Source organism: Cupressus sempervirens, chromosome 5 (genome assembly GCF_028749045.1).
Source record: "Cupressus sempervirens isolate cs-2001-9-10 chromosome 5, ASM2874904v1, whole genome shotgun sequence".
In the NCBI taxonomy this organism is placed as follows: domain Eukaryota; kingdom Viridiplantae; phylum Streptophyta; class Pinopsida; order Cupressales; family Cupressaceae; genus Cupressus; species Cupressus sempervirens.
In genome coordinates, this window is record NC_143122.1 from 625223570 (window position 1) to 625239709 (window position 16140).

Here is a 16140-nt window from a genome sequence, read left to right on the forward strand (position 1 = left end):
CTTTGGTCACAAGTCTCATTGTTGGCACACCCAGGTCTCTGCCCTCTTAGGCTCAATCAGTATTAGTTTGGATCGTCTTCCCCCCTTTGAGTTTTCTTTGGACGCTCCAGCCCATCTTCTTCCACCTCAACAAGAGTTTAATGAGCATGTTAGACTTGACATCTACAGATAGTATGTTATCGCGAACTAGAGGAATCCCCCAGGTGGGCTCTGTCCGTGTATGGCATTCTATGGTGAGCACTTCCTTGATATCTAGGACGGGATCATCTTGCGCCCCTACTACTTCACTCGTTGGACTCATGCTCTTCGCATCTCCTTGGGATCTCTTAGTGTGGGATCTCATCGGCTACATATTCAAACTGATCACTAGATCGGCAAGGAGGATAGGATCTATCGACTTTGTCACCTCAGGGAGGTTGAGATCGAGTCTCATTTTATTTTTCGTTGTCCCATTTACTATGAGATTCAAGGGAGATTCTACTGTTTGTTCAGAGTGTCAGTCTCTTACCTCATTTTTCAAATATATTGACCAACATTGTCTTACACTCTACCTTCAGGAGACCATGCGACTTTGCGAGCACACTATACAACTCCAACTTTGCTCGACTTTGACCCCTACGCAACTCATCACCTCTTTCTTCAGTCCCACAATTCTTGCCCATGGATTGAAGCGGCCTCTCTGCACTATCTCAGTTCACACCAGATATGTGAGACCCGGTGAAGATCGCACTTGGCAGCGTCCCTCTAGTAGACCTCAAAGGCAACCTTTCAGAGTACATGATTGCTCTAATGTCCACCTATGAGTTACTTCTCACCTATGAGTTCTTAGCTGTTGTTATTCTTTTTCTAGGTTTTTTTGTTATTTTGCTTTCACGTTCTTTCTGCGAAAACTGTTTGGTGCTTCCCCCTACTAGTATTTGCCCTTTGTACTGTTTCCAGTCCCTTAGACCCTCATTGGTCTCCTGTTGGACATTAATAAATTTATCTTATCTTATCTTATCTTTGCAAGGTCCTTCAAAGCAGTTTGGTCTGAGTCTGTTAGCCTTAATTTGAGTCACCATATTTTAAGCTTTCTCTGGTTTCCTTTAGAGCCCAAAGTCATACATTGAACAAGCCTTTCTCAATATCATGTCTTGCAAATACCATCAAGCCTTGCATCAAGACATTAATCCTATGATGTTCATCGTCCCTCTCATGTCTTGAACCTCTTTGAAACCCTTCGAACCTCAGTTCGAAGTAGTTTATAATAGTTCTACCAAAGGTTTTTTATACTATTTTTTTTGCAGGTGGGACCCACTGAGCATAATGAAGATGTTTGTTTGAACCTCTTTGAACCCCTTCAAACCTCGGTTCAAAGTAGTTCAAAGTAGTTCAATTGTGCAAGATTTTTGAACAAGCATTAATGATTCTCCAAGGACGACCAATTCCTAAGAAACTAATTGAAATGTCAGGAGTAATGATTAGAGATCGTGTCAAATTTAATTCTTGATTGAGATATGGGATCGTTTGTTATCATGATTCAAAAAGGAAAATCTTTCGCCCGAGAGTTGGATTATTTGTTAGAAATTTGTAATCATTGCAAGGACACCCACAGAGGGCGATCATTTAATGAAGGTCTCTCATCATAGTTTCAAGTGTGCAAATCAAGCCGCAACAAAAATCACCATGAATACCTCATAATGAGGCGATACTTTCACCAATATGTCTCCTTTCCTTTTAAAGTATGAGTTTCCTGTTTCATTTGTTTTATCATGCGAAAGGGCGAATTGAAGGAGAAGTAGCAATAAGTGAAGAAAAGAGGTCTAGTTCTTTCTCAGTAGATTACAAGTGAGGATACAAGAAATCCCTTGATCTTCCATCTCTGTGTGTTTCAAAGAACAAAGTAGTATTGGGCTTTTGTTTCCTTTTCTTAAAATGAAATCTGTTCTACATTTCTCCGGGAACATTTCCAGTTTAGAGTGTAGGAAGCCTGTTATTTCTGATACTAATTTGGAAGGAGTTAAACTTGAGAAGTTGCCAGAAAATATTCTTGAACTAGCTAACGAAGTTAATGGTTGTCTAGAGATTTTAACAAGTGGTTTGATTGAAGTTGCGGCTTTTCCCCCTGCCCTTTTCAGTCCTGAGTTGCTCCAGTTATGTATTGACCACTATGATGTGAGGACTAAGAGCATTTTGAATAAAGATGGAGAACCAATGTCATCTATCTCTAGAGAGACTATTTCATTAGTCTTGTGTTTGCTTGAGTCTACCTTTGTTGCCTTTAGCCCTACTCAGTCTCTAGTTGAGTATCAAGAGAGTCCAGACAAATATTGTAACATGATAGCCAAGAAGTGGACAGAAACAAACTATAAAGATAGTTCTAGACTTCCCAAAATAGTCACCAAGGATCATATGAAACCTCATATTCATGACCTCATGGTCTTATTGCACCGGGTTAAGGGTTCTTTGGATGTTTTTCTTTTTGAAGATTAGATGTACTGTTATGTAGAATTCATTCTGAAAGGAAAACAAATGCTAGATTGGGCAAAATTGATAGCTAGTTCAATGAGAAATCAGCTAAAACATGCTAAAGTGTCAAGAGATGATTTCTACATCTCTTCCTATCTAACCTATTGTGTTGCATGTATCAGCAATATTACCTCTCCCTCATGAGACTTGGAATGAAGACGTAACTGTTTACCAGTATTGTCCTTTGCTCCAAAGGGATAGAGTGTTGGAGGATTTTAGAAAAACGCATGATGTGTTAATAAAGAGTGTGCACTTGAATCTTGAGAAGACACCAATGCCGAGGATATCCTCAGAAGCCCAAAGGCTATTTCAAACTTATGGCAGCTATTTTATTCAATTTCCTAAGTTCACATACTTAAGGATAGGGGGATTTCAAGAAGAACCAATAAAACTGCCTCGGTATGCCCTTGATTGTTTTATCATAGCTAAAATTTGTAGACAATTGTTTTAAGTAATTAAAGACAATCTGTCTCAAGAATCCTGGGAGTCAGTTTTCCCTGTTAAACTTGGTCACCTAACCTGTAGCAACATGATTAATGCCTCAGTCATTGGAAGCAATTTGCTAAGTTTCAATCTTGGATCCTACCAAGGAAGGAGGAATTTCAACAACAAAGGTTTCGCGGCTAAAGTACTTGGTTTGAAAGGTCAATCACCCACGATTCCACATTTAGAAGATTTATGACAAGATTGTAATGATGAAGAAGAAGTAATAAAGAAGGATCATTCAAGATTAACACTCCAGCAAATTAGTTCTCTCAAATTGAAGTTTCAGTTGGAAGGGGTGGTTGAGGATGGTTCAGATATTGTTGAACCAGGATGGGAAGAAGCTAGTGAGTTAAAACAATTGGAGGTAGAGTGGAATCAAGAGGAAGAAGATGATATAAATTTGAGGACCAAATCCATTCTTACTCACACAGATAATTGATTGAGAAGAAGGAACATGAAAGTTGTCAATGAAAAACAAGCTGGAAAATCTCCAAAGAAAGTTTCCTTCTCTGAAACATTGACCTTTGACATACCTATTTCGTCTCATGTTGCAGGTGATACTTCAACTCCCAATAAGCGAAAAAGAACATTGTCCCCTAAATGAAGTACACCCCCTAGAACCAGGTCAAAAAGAAAATCCGAGGCACTCATACAGCAAGAGATCCAAAAAGAGAAAATGTTGGCTCAAGAGCAAGGTTTGGGAGAAGAACTCAGCTTCTTAGATACATAGGATGGTGATGTGCAGTTAGTGGAAGCTCCTAGGTTGGATCAACTTAAGTTCATGACTCCTCCCAAAGGAAGTCAAGGGATAACCGCTACTCCTACTATTCTATCATGGCTGTCTAGTTCAGTCAGTAAGAAGCGAACCCTACAGCTTGTGTCTACACCTGTTAAAGACATTATCACTAAATATGCGGCTCGTGGTTCTAAGAGTAAAAAGATGAAGAGTGATGCTCGCCTAATCAAAGATCTAGTGATCGGAAGAGTAATAGTAGAGGTGGCTACATACAAACAAAAAGATGAATCCGGAGAAATCGATGCTAAAGGATTCAAGGTAACCACTATAGAATTAGGAGCCATTAACAGAGATATTGGTAATCATTTCTTCAAATTCTCTATGGACCATATGCTAACTCAATCAGAAAAGGATAGCAAAGAGAAGAAAGAGTTAAAGGCACTGGTAATCACCATGGTGACTTATATAGATTTGCTGATGAATTTAGGCGCCCTTCCTTTGGTCCAGACCCCACAGTCTTTTGACCCTAATTCCTCAGACAGCCAACAGTTGGTCAAACAAATGCAAAGGGGCAAACTACTCTTGGACGCAGTACAGGAATGGGTGACATCCATTATAAAAAGAAGGCGGTAAGTTCATTTTGGATTTCACTACCACATACGCTGAAGGGGAAGTGTTGTTGGGTGAAATTCAAACCCTCGTGTTGGTATGGGAAGCTGATCAGAATCGCTGTTAGGCCATTGTGTTTCAAGTTCACGAAGTTGAGAAGTATGGAGTATTGAAGTTCCTAAATGAAAATCCCATGAAAATTGTGGACTCATGCATGCTTTTCATTCTTAAGAGCAATATGGGATGGAAGGAATCAACTTACAAAGGTGCCAGTGAAGAAATGCAATCAGTAGAAACCAAAATTGCGAGAATGCACAAAGAACTCCTAAAGGAAATGCAAGTTGTTAACCCCACTGGAATCCTACAATTCGAAGATTGCAACATGGACTCCGAGTCTTGATCAAGAACTTCAATAATGCTATGACAAAAATTAAAGACAATGACACACGTACCCCTGGAGACTTCACCACAGTGGCAATCATCGAATCGATGTTATACCTAAACAAGAATCTCATACCGAGACAAAGTCTAAGGATCAAAGAGCTAAAATGGCAAAAGGATGCTTGCAAGTCAAAGGTACTCAGCCTGAAGAATCCTCACTCCCAGGCAATGCAAGAATTCACAAGTGCCTTTAGGAAATAGAAACTGGTGAAGCGGACTATGGTGGATGGAGGGATGTTTGGCGATGGTGTTTAGTTGGAAGCAATTATTTTCTATTTTATTTTTCAAGTTGTTCCCAAACTATTTCTTGTTATCGTAATTGTTTCCAACCGAAAGGCTGGGCTTTGATGGAGGCCTTTTCGAGTTTGTAATGAACTATAAATGCTAGAGCATTTAACTAGTTAGGGGTTAGATTTTTAGAAGCCAAAGTATACTTTGATAAAAGCTAGTACTATCTTAAGTTAATTTTTTGGAAGTAGCGATAGATAGACATTCATATATTTGGGAATGCTTTCTTAAATGACTTGGTGCTAAAGAAGCTATTTTGGATATATATATATATATATATATATATATATATATATATATATATATATATATATATATATATATATATATATATATATATATATATCACTTTTTGTTGTGCTATAAAACATGGTGTTTAAAGCGGATTCAGGCATAGTTACTTCGTGAACTGTGGTGATTAGTTCTATGTGATATCTACTGCTATTTCTTTGTTGTTCATTTCCATTTATCTTCCTCCAAAATTAGTCTAAATTATTGTAAAGTTCAATTTCCTTAGTTAAATTTTGCTCGTTTGTGGAAAGGCTATGAGCTTTTCATTCATTGAATATAAGTATGTAAATGATTACCTCAGTACCCAAGAGTACATGAGCGTTTCTCATACACTTTATGGCAAAAGTGTGCATTTAGTTAATTTTGATCTTTTGAATTCATTGATAAATCTTTTGTAAAGGGAGCTGTACCTGTAAAATTCAGAGGGACAAAAATAATTCAGCGTTTACCCAACTGTTATGAATTGTGTTGGATTTTCCAAGCCTCGGAAATAGATTAAATTGTTATTTTAATAAGAAAAATTCATAACTCAACAAAGTACTAGTTTGTATGTAAAAGCTAAAATAGCAACTGATTCAATCCAAGGTAACCTGTAAATAATTTAATTCATATTCATTCTTTACACTCCAAGCTTCGAAAGCCATTATTACAATTTTTTGCATTCATAAATATATAAAATGATTTAACTTATATTCACTATTTACACTCAAACCTCCAAAACCCATTAATACCATTCGTAAATATATCAAATGTTGTCATACCATGTTACCAGGTTATTACTCTCCGTTGACATCCTGAACTTTTCCCACCAGTTGATAGCCAGCTCTTTAATTGTATCTACAATCCTGAAAATATATCACGCACTGCAAAAGTGGGAGATTCTATCGTCAGTACACATACACATAAATTGGTCTGCAGGTAAATGTGCTTCTAGGCATGATTTTATGGCCAGATTACTGTTTTTATATACCTCGAATACTTCAACCCACTGATATGTAAAGTGCTAATAGCCTAGCATTGTACCTGTCAACATGCAACCATTATTTAGCTAGATTTATTCATTACTTTATTTTTTAAGCAGTTAAAGGGTATTTTTACCCTGGAACATAAATGGGTGAGGCCACAAACAAGGACCTCATCCCCAATAACAGCAGCACAACAGGCTAGCCCGCACAGTAACATAGCAGAGGCATAAAGCCCATGAGCACACTAGCCTGAATCTAGCACAGGCATGAACACCTATCAACCACCCAGCATAAACACTGCATCAGTTTACAATCTGCAAACACAATGGTTTAATGAAGGCACAAAACTGTGATGGCAGAAGCCCTGCGGAGATTGGAACCTCGGTAGCTATAGCAACAATAGTACAACTTAACAAAGAAACCCCATTTACTTGTACATTTTATCCAAATAAAGAAATTGAAAATTTTGTATGGATAGTTATATTATGGAAAATGCACTCCAATTAGTAACACACCTATGACAGTAAAGTTGTAAACCATTGCTTTAGCTCATCCAAGGCAAACTGGTGATGCCATTGCATTGCAGAAAGTAACCTTCACTTTGCAAATGTAAACGAAATTTAAAAACAGAAGGGCACAAGAAAATTAGGGTTGTAGTGGGTAACACCACCAGAAGGCTGATGACGTGTCTTACTAGGAAGAACTGGGGTTATAATTACTATTTACAATGGCATGAAGATGATTAATAAAGTCAAAAAGACATGACAGTTTAAATGTAGGGGTGACACTGGTACAGAAATTTATACTGAAAGAAGCTAATTTAAAGAGAAGGTGAACAAAGTGAATGAACGTGCAATCTTGGCACCGTAGGAGGAATAGAAAAAAAGAAATATGAATTTGCAATAACAACAAATGAGTGTCGACTTAAGTGGGTAGGTTGTACGCAACGTATTCCCGATTTTAGGCTCTGTAAGATACAGAATCCCAATCATTTGCAGTCCACCATCTGGTATTAAAATTTGAATATCTAATGATAAGCTCAGCGATTATTAATCTGATAGGATGCTGATCATATGCAATATTCAGGTATATGACTATGAGATACAATAATATGATTATGTTAGTTTTGAACTATTTGACTCTATATTAATCTGACATTACTATTAGTAGCTACTTTAGTCTTTAAGTACAGTTTTACTATTTTATATTTAGTATTATTTAAACCATTAAAAAATTGCTTCTCTAAATTCCCCTATTTCCTCTTTTCGAATTGAAGTTGTACCACTACCAGTACCAATACCGGAGACCTCCAAGTCTCCCCATCTCCCAGTAACCTTGAATCTATTATACAAGATCTTTACAATATCTAGAAGTCACCATTAAATATAAAAATAATCTAACATCAGAGATATTACTTTAAAATGGAGTGCAGACTAGGTGGATTGCATGTGGTGGTATTTGAAAAGAAAAAAAATCTGATTTCTGCAAATAAGTTCAATCTTCCATATAATTTTTTCCAAGTTGCTCTCATGCTAGCTTAATTAATAAAAACTTAATTCTCTAATAATTTATTGGGCACGCCAACTCTTCATTCACAACAAAGCATTGGATAATTTTGATAAGATAAAATAATCTTCACCCAGATTTGTAATATTAACATGAAGCCCAAATTATTTTTTGCCATGAATAGTTTTCTGTATAAATTGAAATGGTCTGATCCATAAAATCAATCAAGTATGAAGAAGAAAATACTCAATCACCAAATCAACACCCAAAGGTTTCTTGACATACATTTACCTACAATCTTTCTGTTTTGCTCTACAGGAGGACAAGAAGATAGTCAGAAAAAAGGGACAATACTTTCTAATTTACTTCCAAAAGTTACGTATACAACACTATTTCTTGGTGATCTCCCAGATAAGATATTCTACAGAATAGCCAGAAAATAGAGAGATTCACCTAGAAAAAAATTACATCCCATTGGCTAAAAGGAATCATCAATGGCATGCAAACCAAATTAAGATGTTTATGAATAGAACATTTTCATATATCCTCTACTCCCCTATGTTCAAGATCAGTTATTAAATATGCCTGCACTTCTTGACATTTTAGATAGCATTGACTACCAGTTAAGAGTGCACAAAAGGAATCAGCAGATCAGTCACCTGTTACAACAGATGGGCCCACAGATCCATTGCCCATATCAAGCTTGTACTGTTTGTTTAATCATATGCAGACCACTGCTATGCATGCATAAAAAATTAATATTCTCTTCATAGGTTATTGTTTCTTTTCTTTCCAAGAATTTCTATGTTGGAAAAATATTCAGGTGGTACAACACCATTGCGACCTTCAGCCAAAATCACTCCATTTTCAGAACGGTAGAGCTTCATTTTATCTGCAAAAGGAATCATAAATGAATTAAATGCAAAGATTGAACTTAAGTACAACTAGCATTTAAAGCTGATAGAACATCCAAGGAAACTAGAAACTTTACCATTTAAATACTTTGATACATTCATATGTATTGCAACTTCACAATCCTGCCGCACTCCTATCATTACAAATTCACACATTAGCTGAATACATGAAAATAATTGATTGAATGTGCTGAAGAAATTTAAAATATAAAATTTGATAACTTTCATGCCAGAGTATCATCCAATGCTAAAATGCAGATAAAATGGGAGTTGATGTATTTAAACTAAGTTGCTGGTTCGGATTCTAGTACAGATGCAGGTTCGAGATTCGGGTTTGAAATTTGTCCAAATATTTTTGGGGTTGGGTTTGGAGTCATTTTGGGTTCGTCCGTACCAAAACATGTTTTTTAAATGTGTGTGTGTGTGTGTGTGTGTGTGTGTGTGTGTGTGTGCAACAACAAATAAGTCCATCACCACTCTGCTAACAGTAAAACAAAATAGAAAAATACACCACCATATCAATGTCTCATTTCAATAGGATATTAATTGCATCATTTAGCCATACATACAACATCATATACTTGCTTGGTCGCATGCATGGGACATATTTCCATATCAAGTGACAGTTTGAGAATAAAAGGAATCATCAAAAGATAAGTGCAGTTATTTGAAATTTTTTTAAATTGGTTAAAGGATTTCTAACCAAGATAGATCAAAAATTGGGATTCAGATTTTAAGCCCTGGATTCAAAGAATATATCATTGCTTTTTTTAAAAAATTCCTCTATAATCGTCAATTTGGACTTCAGCAATTGTCAATTTGGATTTCCTCTATAAGCCAGTTTTCATTCTCACTCACAAATGCATATATATTCAATAGATATAAACCATCTTTTTTGGCCTTTCAAGTGGTCACTTTTAGGATTGCGGGGATCGAATAGACAAATTAGGCAAATTCAAATTGAAACCAATTTTGGCTCAGGTTCAGCTGCTGGGCAGAAAATTCTTCAAAATTCATTCCTCTGACAGAATTTGCAGTGAATCTGTGGCTATGTACATGAATTTGGGGAGAACTAACAAGGACCATACTTTGTACAGATTTGAACCAGATTTTGAGGGTTGCTGGAGAGAATCTGGTAACTTAGCATTTAAATATCATAAGCAATAAAACCATCATAGCATAATCTGAGAAAAGATCACAAGCAATCCAGACTTGAGAATTTTCCATGCCAAACAACTCACAAATCAAGGGCAAGATTTGCAGTCAAACTCTCACAATTTCAAAAAAAATCCTAATAGTTTTTAAAAATCAGGTTTTAAATGTGTGCTAAGCATATGCAACAATTTTTAGTTATTATCATAAATGATGCCATTTGTCTTTTGAGATTAGCAGTAAAAGTTTCATACATTCAAACCTGCAGTCAAGGGGCGGCTGGAAGGTCCCCAAGCACTGTCCCGCCGCACCCAAGTTTCGCAGCATCCAAAGGGCTGGGAGAGGTGTGTCCACGGTGCAGGGGACCTCCAGGGGCGGCATCAATACACGGGTACACGGAGTACCCGTCCCTCAGGCATCCCCACACCCAGTACTCTGGGCTTTTAGGCCAGGTGTACGTCCATGGTTTTCACTGGTTTATCTCTATGACATGTGCAGAATAAATAAAGGAGTTCGACAAAATAGAAGGATTGAATATTTCACATATGTTGTATGTTTACTATCAACTTTATCAGTTCAAATTCATTGAAGTATTATAGCAGGTCCTGTAGTTGGTGAGATAAGTAATTTTGGCAAATAATATCATGGAGTCGCTGCTTTAAAGAAAATTATCATGCAAAATATTTCTGGGTTGTGTTTTAGTGTTACTGAAGCCAATATATATTAAGTCATTTTATCCTGAATAATCACTTTGGGCCCCAATTCATTGCTTCTTGTGTTTCCTCTAAAGATTGGAGCACGTATTATTGTTGTCAGCATTTTTTCTCACAGCAGAGCTTACTTGGACATTGAAGGCACTTGCGGATTTCATTAGCTATCTAATATTATTATGCCATTTGTGAGCTCCACTAATCTTTATCACGTATACTTAGGATTGTTTTGCCAGTAAGGCCCGCTACTGAAGCTTGTGGATATTGGGACTGGTGGAAGTGCTCACTGTCTTCAATTAAGATTGGTCACTGTTTGTTAAAATGGTTGAAGCTTATTTGGAGCAGGTAGAACAGCAATTTGGCAACAAAGTAGTATTAGCTTTCTAGACTATCTGTGTGGGAAGTTTGTAATTCTGGGCAAACTCCAAGTGAGATAGTCAATTAGCCACAGCAATAAGGTCATGTTGATGTCAGTTTTATTCCCCTACAATTCGCACGATGAAAACATTTAGTATTCTAGGATGAAACCCCAAATACCAAATCATCTCTTGAATAAGGAAGCTCATATGCTAAGCAATGTATCTGGATTGTGTGATCAAATAAGACAATCCCAAAATTCCTTCTTATTGTGGACGGTCACTCAATTTTTATGATGTGATATGTTGGTTATGACAAAAGGACTTACGATGTTGAATCAATGGATATCAACTACTTCAACTTCTTCCAACCAAACACATTACAAAGGGATAAGGGTTTAAAGAATCTAAAATAACTCTCAGAATGTAAACAGTAAGACAATGTTGATGATGGGGTGACCCTCTAACTCGTCATTGTTTTGCTATGTCAACTAAGCATAGCAGGGTGCTATCTTCTAAGGGTGCAAGAATTATTTGCATATCATCAATACAACATGTCCATTTGTCAATGATTTTAGTTGAATGACCTTGGAATATCAACTTGGAGCGCTCTAATTGGTTGAATGATGATTGGACATCACCTCATCTTGCTCACCTTTGATTCTTATTTCAATTCTTCATTATCTTTCTTTTTTAAGAAATTCTCAAATTGAACATGTCCAAATTGCTCTTGATATCTCAATTTTCTTGAAGTGGTCAATTTCCCTCTATTGATCATGGACTTGTAAGTCTTCATATCCTTGAGCCCTTGATGATGGCTATCTTTCTCATTTGTTGACCTTTCTTCCATGTACAATTTGATCAATCCTCGTGTGGTGAAGTCTTCTTCTTTGTCTAGGACAAATTGGAGTCCTTGACGACTTGTCCTTGGATTAAATCCTATTTAATCCTTATGGAAAATTGATGTGAATAGGGACAAGTTGATCTCCCTATAAGATAGTCCTTATTCTTCAAGCATTTAATCAAGCGGAAAGTTGCCTTGCACAGGTACACATGAATGTCCTTGAGTTTGAACTTGAACTTGTCTGTGGCCTCCTTTTTTTTAAGTTCGGACTTATCCACATCCCTACTTGATGAAGGCTTGATCTTGAATCCTCTAAGTCTTCTTATTGAACATATCAAGTTCCCTTTTCTTTGTTGTGGAATTATCCATAATGTAATTGCATTGTTTAATCCTTCCTCTTTCCTCATTTGCTTCCCTGCATGTAATCACCTATGGTGGAAATTTACCTGTCATAGGGATTAATTGATTTCATGTTCCTTATTCAATCCTTGCTTTGATTCTTGCTCATCCTCTTGGTGCAAAACTAATAGGGACAACGATAAAAGTCACTATAAAATGTCCTTTGGACAACTTTCAAGCAAAGCTCTTCAAGTACGATGCTATCATCTTGTGTCTAATCCAACCTCTTCAATCAAGTGGTCTTCTTGGGGTTTACACCCTCTTATTCTCATCACATTATCCATCCGATCCACAACCTGGGCCCTATTTCTGACCCAATAACTATAGAACTATTATGGTCAGTCATTCTTTCCCAATGCTTTATGCCACAATCGTCAACATTTTCCTATCTCGGGAGCTGGATCAGCATCGCATTCATGCTAGGGGCTAGGATGGTTTCAGACAAGACTACCAGACTATGGATCACACATTGACTCTGCACCATCATTGAGGAGGCTCATTTTCACTCCTCGAAGATTTATTGATGCTTCGCTGACTTCTACAAAGCCTTCAACATGGTTCCTCGATGGGCCCTTTTTCAAAGGCTTTGCAATATTAGTATTCCACTTATTCTCTTGACCATCATCATAAGACTTTACGAGGAGGTTCTAGGCATCGTAGAACTCTCATTGGTTTCTCTAGCTTCATCAATAGAAACAATGGTGAGAAGAGTGCCCCTTGACTCCTACTTTGTTTGGTCGAGATTCAGGAGTTTCTTCGTAGTCATCTTTTGGATGGTGATGGGAGCCTTCTTCACTAGATTTTGTTTTCTTTTGGAATCTTCTCCGAAAGGCTTACAAACATAAATTGTCTAGCTTCCTTAAAATTAGTCCTCAGAATTTTATTAGTCGTGTATTTTGTAAATTTTCTGAAGACACGTCTAAAGAGGTGGTCTGAGGAGATGGTCAGCAAACAAGTCATAAACAGATGGATCAGATGTTAAAATCATGACTAAATCGACCCATTTAGACTTCAACATGTAAAGACCAAACCTTTTCATTAATGCATGAATTCTGATTTTTGTAAAGACAAATACACAACATACTTACCTCGGGCATTTTCCTCTTAAAATCAGTTGGTTTCTTTGTCAAAATGCACCCCACATACCCCGCAATGAATTCTGATACAAATTAATCGCTCGAGAATTTTTCACTATTTTTCATAAAATCATACCATTCAGGAAGTTTCCAGACAAAGTCTGAAAACAATGACGACCTTACATGCTTAAGACACTTAGATTTTGGTTTTGAATTTCATTCTCAAACACTCTAATCACTGATCTTTGAAAAATCTTAGTTTCACCTGCAAAATCACAGCTCCCAGGACAAAGTTTTCAGACAAGTGTCTGAAGTCCCACAAGTTTATAGCCTTTAAAGGTTGTGGATTTTGTTACTAAATCAACTCTGAAATTGGTATTGCACTTTGTATACCCTTCTCACTTGTCCTTGGGACTTCTGATTTTTCTCCCTTGCAAATCACAAACTCTTGAAAATTTTCCATACTCGAGTCTGTGGACTTTTCTCCTTACAATCACCTATGTTCTCTTGACCCTTGCAAACCGAGCCTCTTGAGAATATCCAGACTTGAATCTGTGGACCTTACTCCTCACAATCGCCCATGTTGTCTTGAATTCGGATTTCATTTTGTCCGCAGCAATTCCACGTTGGAATTCCTGATTTCTACCTCCTATGCTGGCAACCTTGATCATGGCTGTAGCCACATCCTTTTTCTCACACTTGGGTAAATCTGATTGCTTCTCTCTTAACTTCTTTTCAGCTTCTTCCACCACCCTTCAAATCGTTCTTCTTCATCTCACTAAAGTTCAACTTTCAGCCTTGGATGATTTCTACCAACCTTCAAAGCCCCTTTGAAGTCACCACCTTTGATCACTTAGCCAGCCCTTTGTGTTTTCATGTGCCTGCAGCTTGCCTTTTTTAAGAAAATTTTGCTTGAGTTTCACCCACACAAGCAATGTGGGAAAGAACTCCTACCTTGAAGCTCATACAACTAATTTGTTTCCCTTTATTTAATTAATTTTAATTTTAGTGTCTCTAAAGGAAAATAGATCCATGTAGGGATTCAAATTATTTCATTGAGTTCGCCCTTTACCCTCCCCAAAAGGGGAAATTTGAACTCCATAAGGAGTATCCATTTTTATTTCCTTTCATCCAAGTGGAGGAATTCAACCCATGCAGGGATTAATTTCAACATTTATACTAAGAAAAAATCATTTTCACTTTCCCACCAGTGGGGAAAATCAACCCATGTAGGGATAAATCGAATCCCATACAGAGTTTTCCTTTCTCATCCTTAAGTAGACTCAAGGGCAAATCGACCCATGGCTGGATTGATTCATGTTTTGTTGGGATATCCCTGACTTTAGGACTCAAAATTTGTCTAAGCCCAAGGGAAAAATCACCCTAGAATGGGTTTTCATCATTTTAAGTGGGGAAATTCATGCCTTGTAAGAATTTTATGCATTTTGTTTAAGAAAAAAAAAAGATTTTCCTGAAGAGTTTAAGAAAAACGGCATCAGCAAAGACTGTCGTTTGTCCATGGTCGTGATCTAAAGCAAACTATTGCATTTTTTAAGACGTTTTTTAATAGCAACGTTTTCGTGTCATTTTTCTTTAAAAACGTGCCTGAAACACCATTTTTTGGTGTCTATTTCTTCATAATTTGTGACATTTTGGCAGGAAACCAATCTTTACAGAAGAAATCGGCCATTTTGCTGCCTCCAAATGTTTTTTTCTGCCATTTTTTTGCCTCCATTGCTGCCGACTAGGGTTTTTTCCGAAACCCTAATTTCTGAGCTCAAAAAATATTTTGATTTCAGATTCTTGGTGGGTTTTTCGAGAGCTCAACTGGGTTGTCGTCTATTTTTCTGGGTACCTCAATTTTCAAGCTAGTGGATCCAAAAAAACGACAGCGTATTCCTTTTGGGTTTTCCAAGCTTTCTTCTAGGTCACTCCGAATTTTTTGGGTCTTTGATTTTTTTGCCTCAAACGTGCCCTCACAGCTTTTCACATTTTTCATTGAAAAATGTGCCATGGCATCTTTGACAAACATTCTGCTTGAGTACAACTCCAAATTCAACAATCGAAATTATGGCACATGGAAGCGGCGGATCATCCCAATTTTTGAATATCACAACACTGATCAACTTGTTTTAGGTGTTACTAAGTGTCTGACTTCTCCCGGTCCTAATCAAGATAGATGGGATCTGTATGATCGAGAGGCAGTGATGCTTCTCAAATTATCCGTGGCTGATGATTAGCTTTCTCAGATTCCATCCGACAAGACAGCTGTCGAGATCTGGACACACTCAAAGGTCTTCATGAGAAATCTGACAAAAGTAGAGCTTTCTTTCTGAAGAACACTCTATTTTCTATTGTCATGGATGAGCAAACCTCACTCCAGGCACACCTAAATCAAGAAATCCGTGATCAGTTGCTTGCCAATGGTTGCAAGATGAAGGAAGACGATATTGTGGTTATCACTCTTCAAAGTTTACCAAAGTTCTATGAGCATTTTATCGAGACTCTCAACATCACATCTACTAGTGTTGATTTGAAGTTCACTGATCTCTGCACACTGTTGCTTCAGCAAAATAGGTGGAAGCAACAATTCAGTAGCAACTCCAGTTCCACCTCCACAAAGCAAGCCTTTGCTATGAAATCCTTTTAGAAGGATAAAGGCAAGCTTCAACAACCATCTCACCAAAAGTCTTATGCTCCAGCATCAAATGGTTCCCAAAAGAACATTCAATGCCACTACTCCCACAAGTTTGGACACATGAAGGTTGAATGTCGAAAATGCTTAGCTACACAGTCTAAGCAATCAGGTTCGCAGCCCAAAGCGAACAGTGCAGAGGACACTGATCAGGCAGAATATTC

At 37.3% G+C, this 16140-nt stretch overlaps 1 protein-coding gene and 1 long non-coding RNA gene across 2 annotated transcripts in view; both read right to left on the reverse strand.

Annotated features, from left to right (window-relative positions):
• Positions 1-5933: 5933 nt before the first annotated feature.
• On the reverse strand, positions 5934-6425 carry LOC149557448 (uncharacterized). The gene is made up of 2 exons (XR_016364880.1): positions 6330-6425; positions 5934-6222 (listed from the first exon to the last, which is right to left on the reverse strand). It is a non-coding gene; the product is annotated as an uncharacterized LOC149557448 (long non-coding RNA).
• Positions 6426-8161: 1736 nt separating this feature from the next.
• LOC149557449 (uncharacterized) overlaps positions 8162-16140 on the reverse strand; it is a 55541-nt gene continuing 47562 nt past the window's right edge. Inside the window, exons 6-7 of the mRNA XM_089832107.1 lie at positions 8822-8878; positions 8162-8722 (exon numbers count right to left, since the gene is read on the reverse strand). Of these exons, the coding sequence (XP_089688233.1) occupies positions 8598-8722; positions 8822-8878 (182 nt within the window). The 3' untranslated portion in view covers positions 8162-8597. The remainder of the gene's footprint in view (positions 8723-8821; positions 8879-16140) is intronic.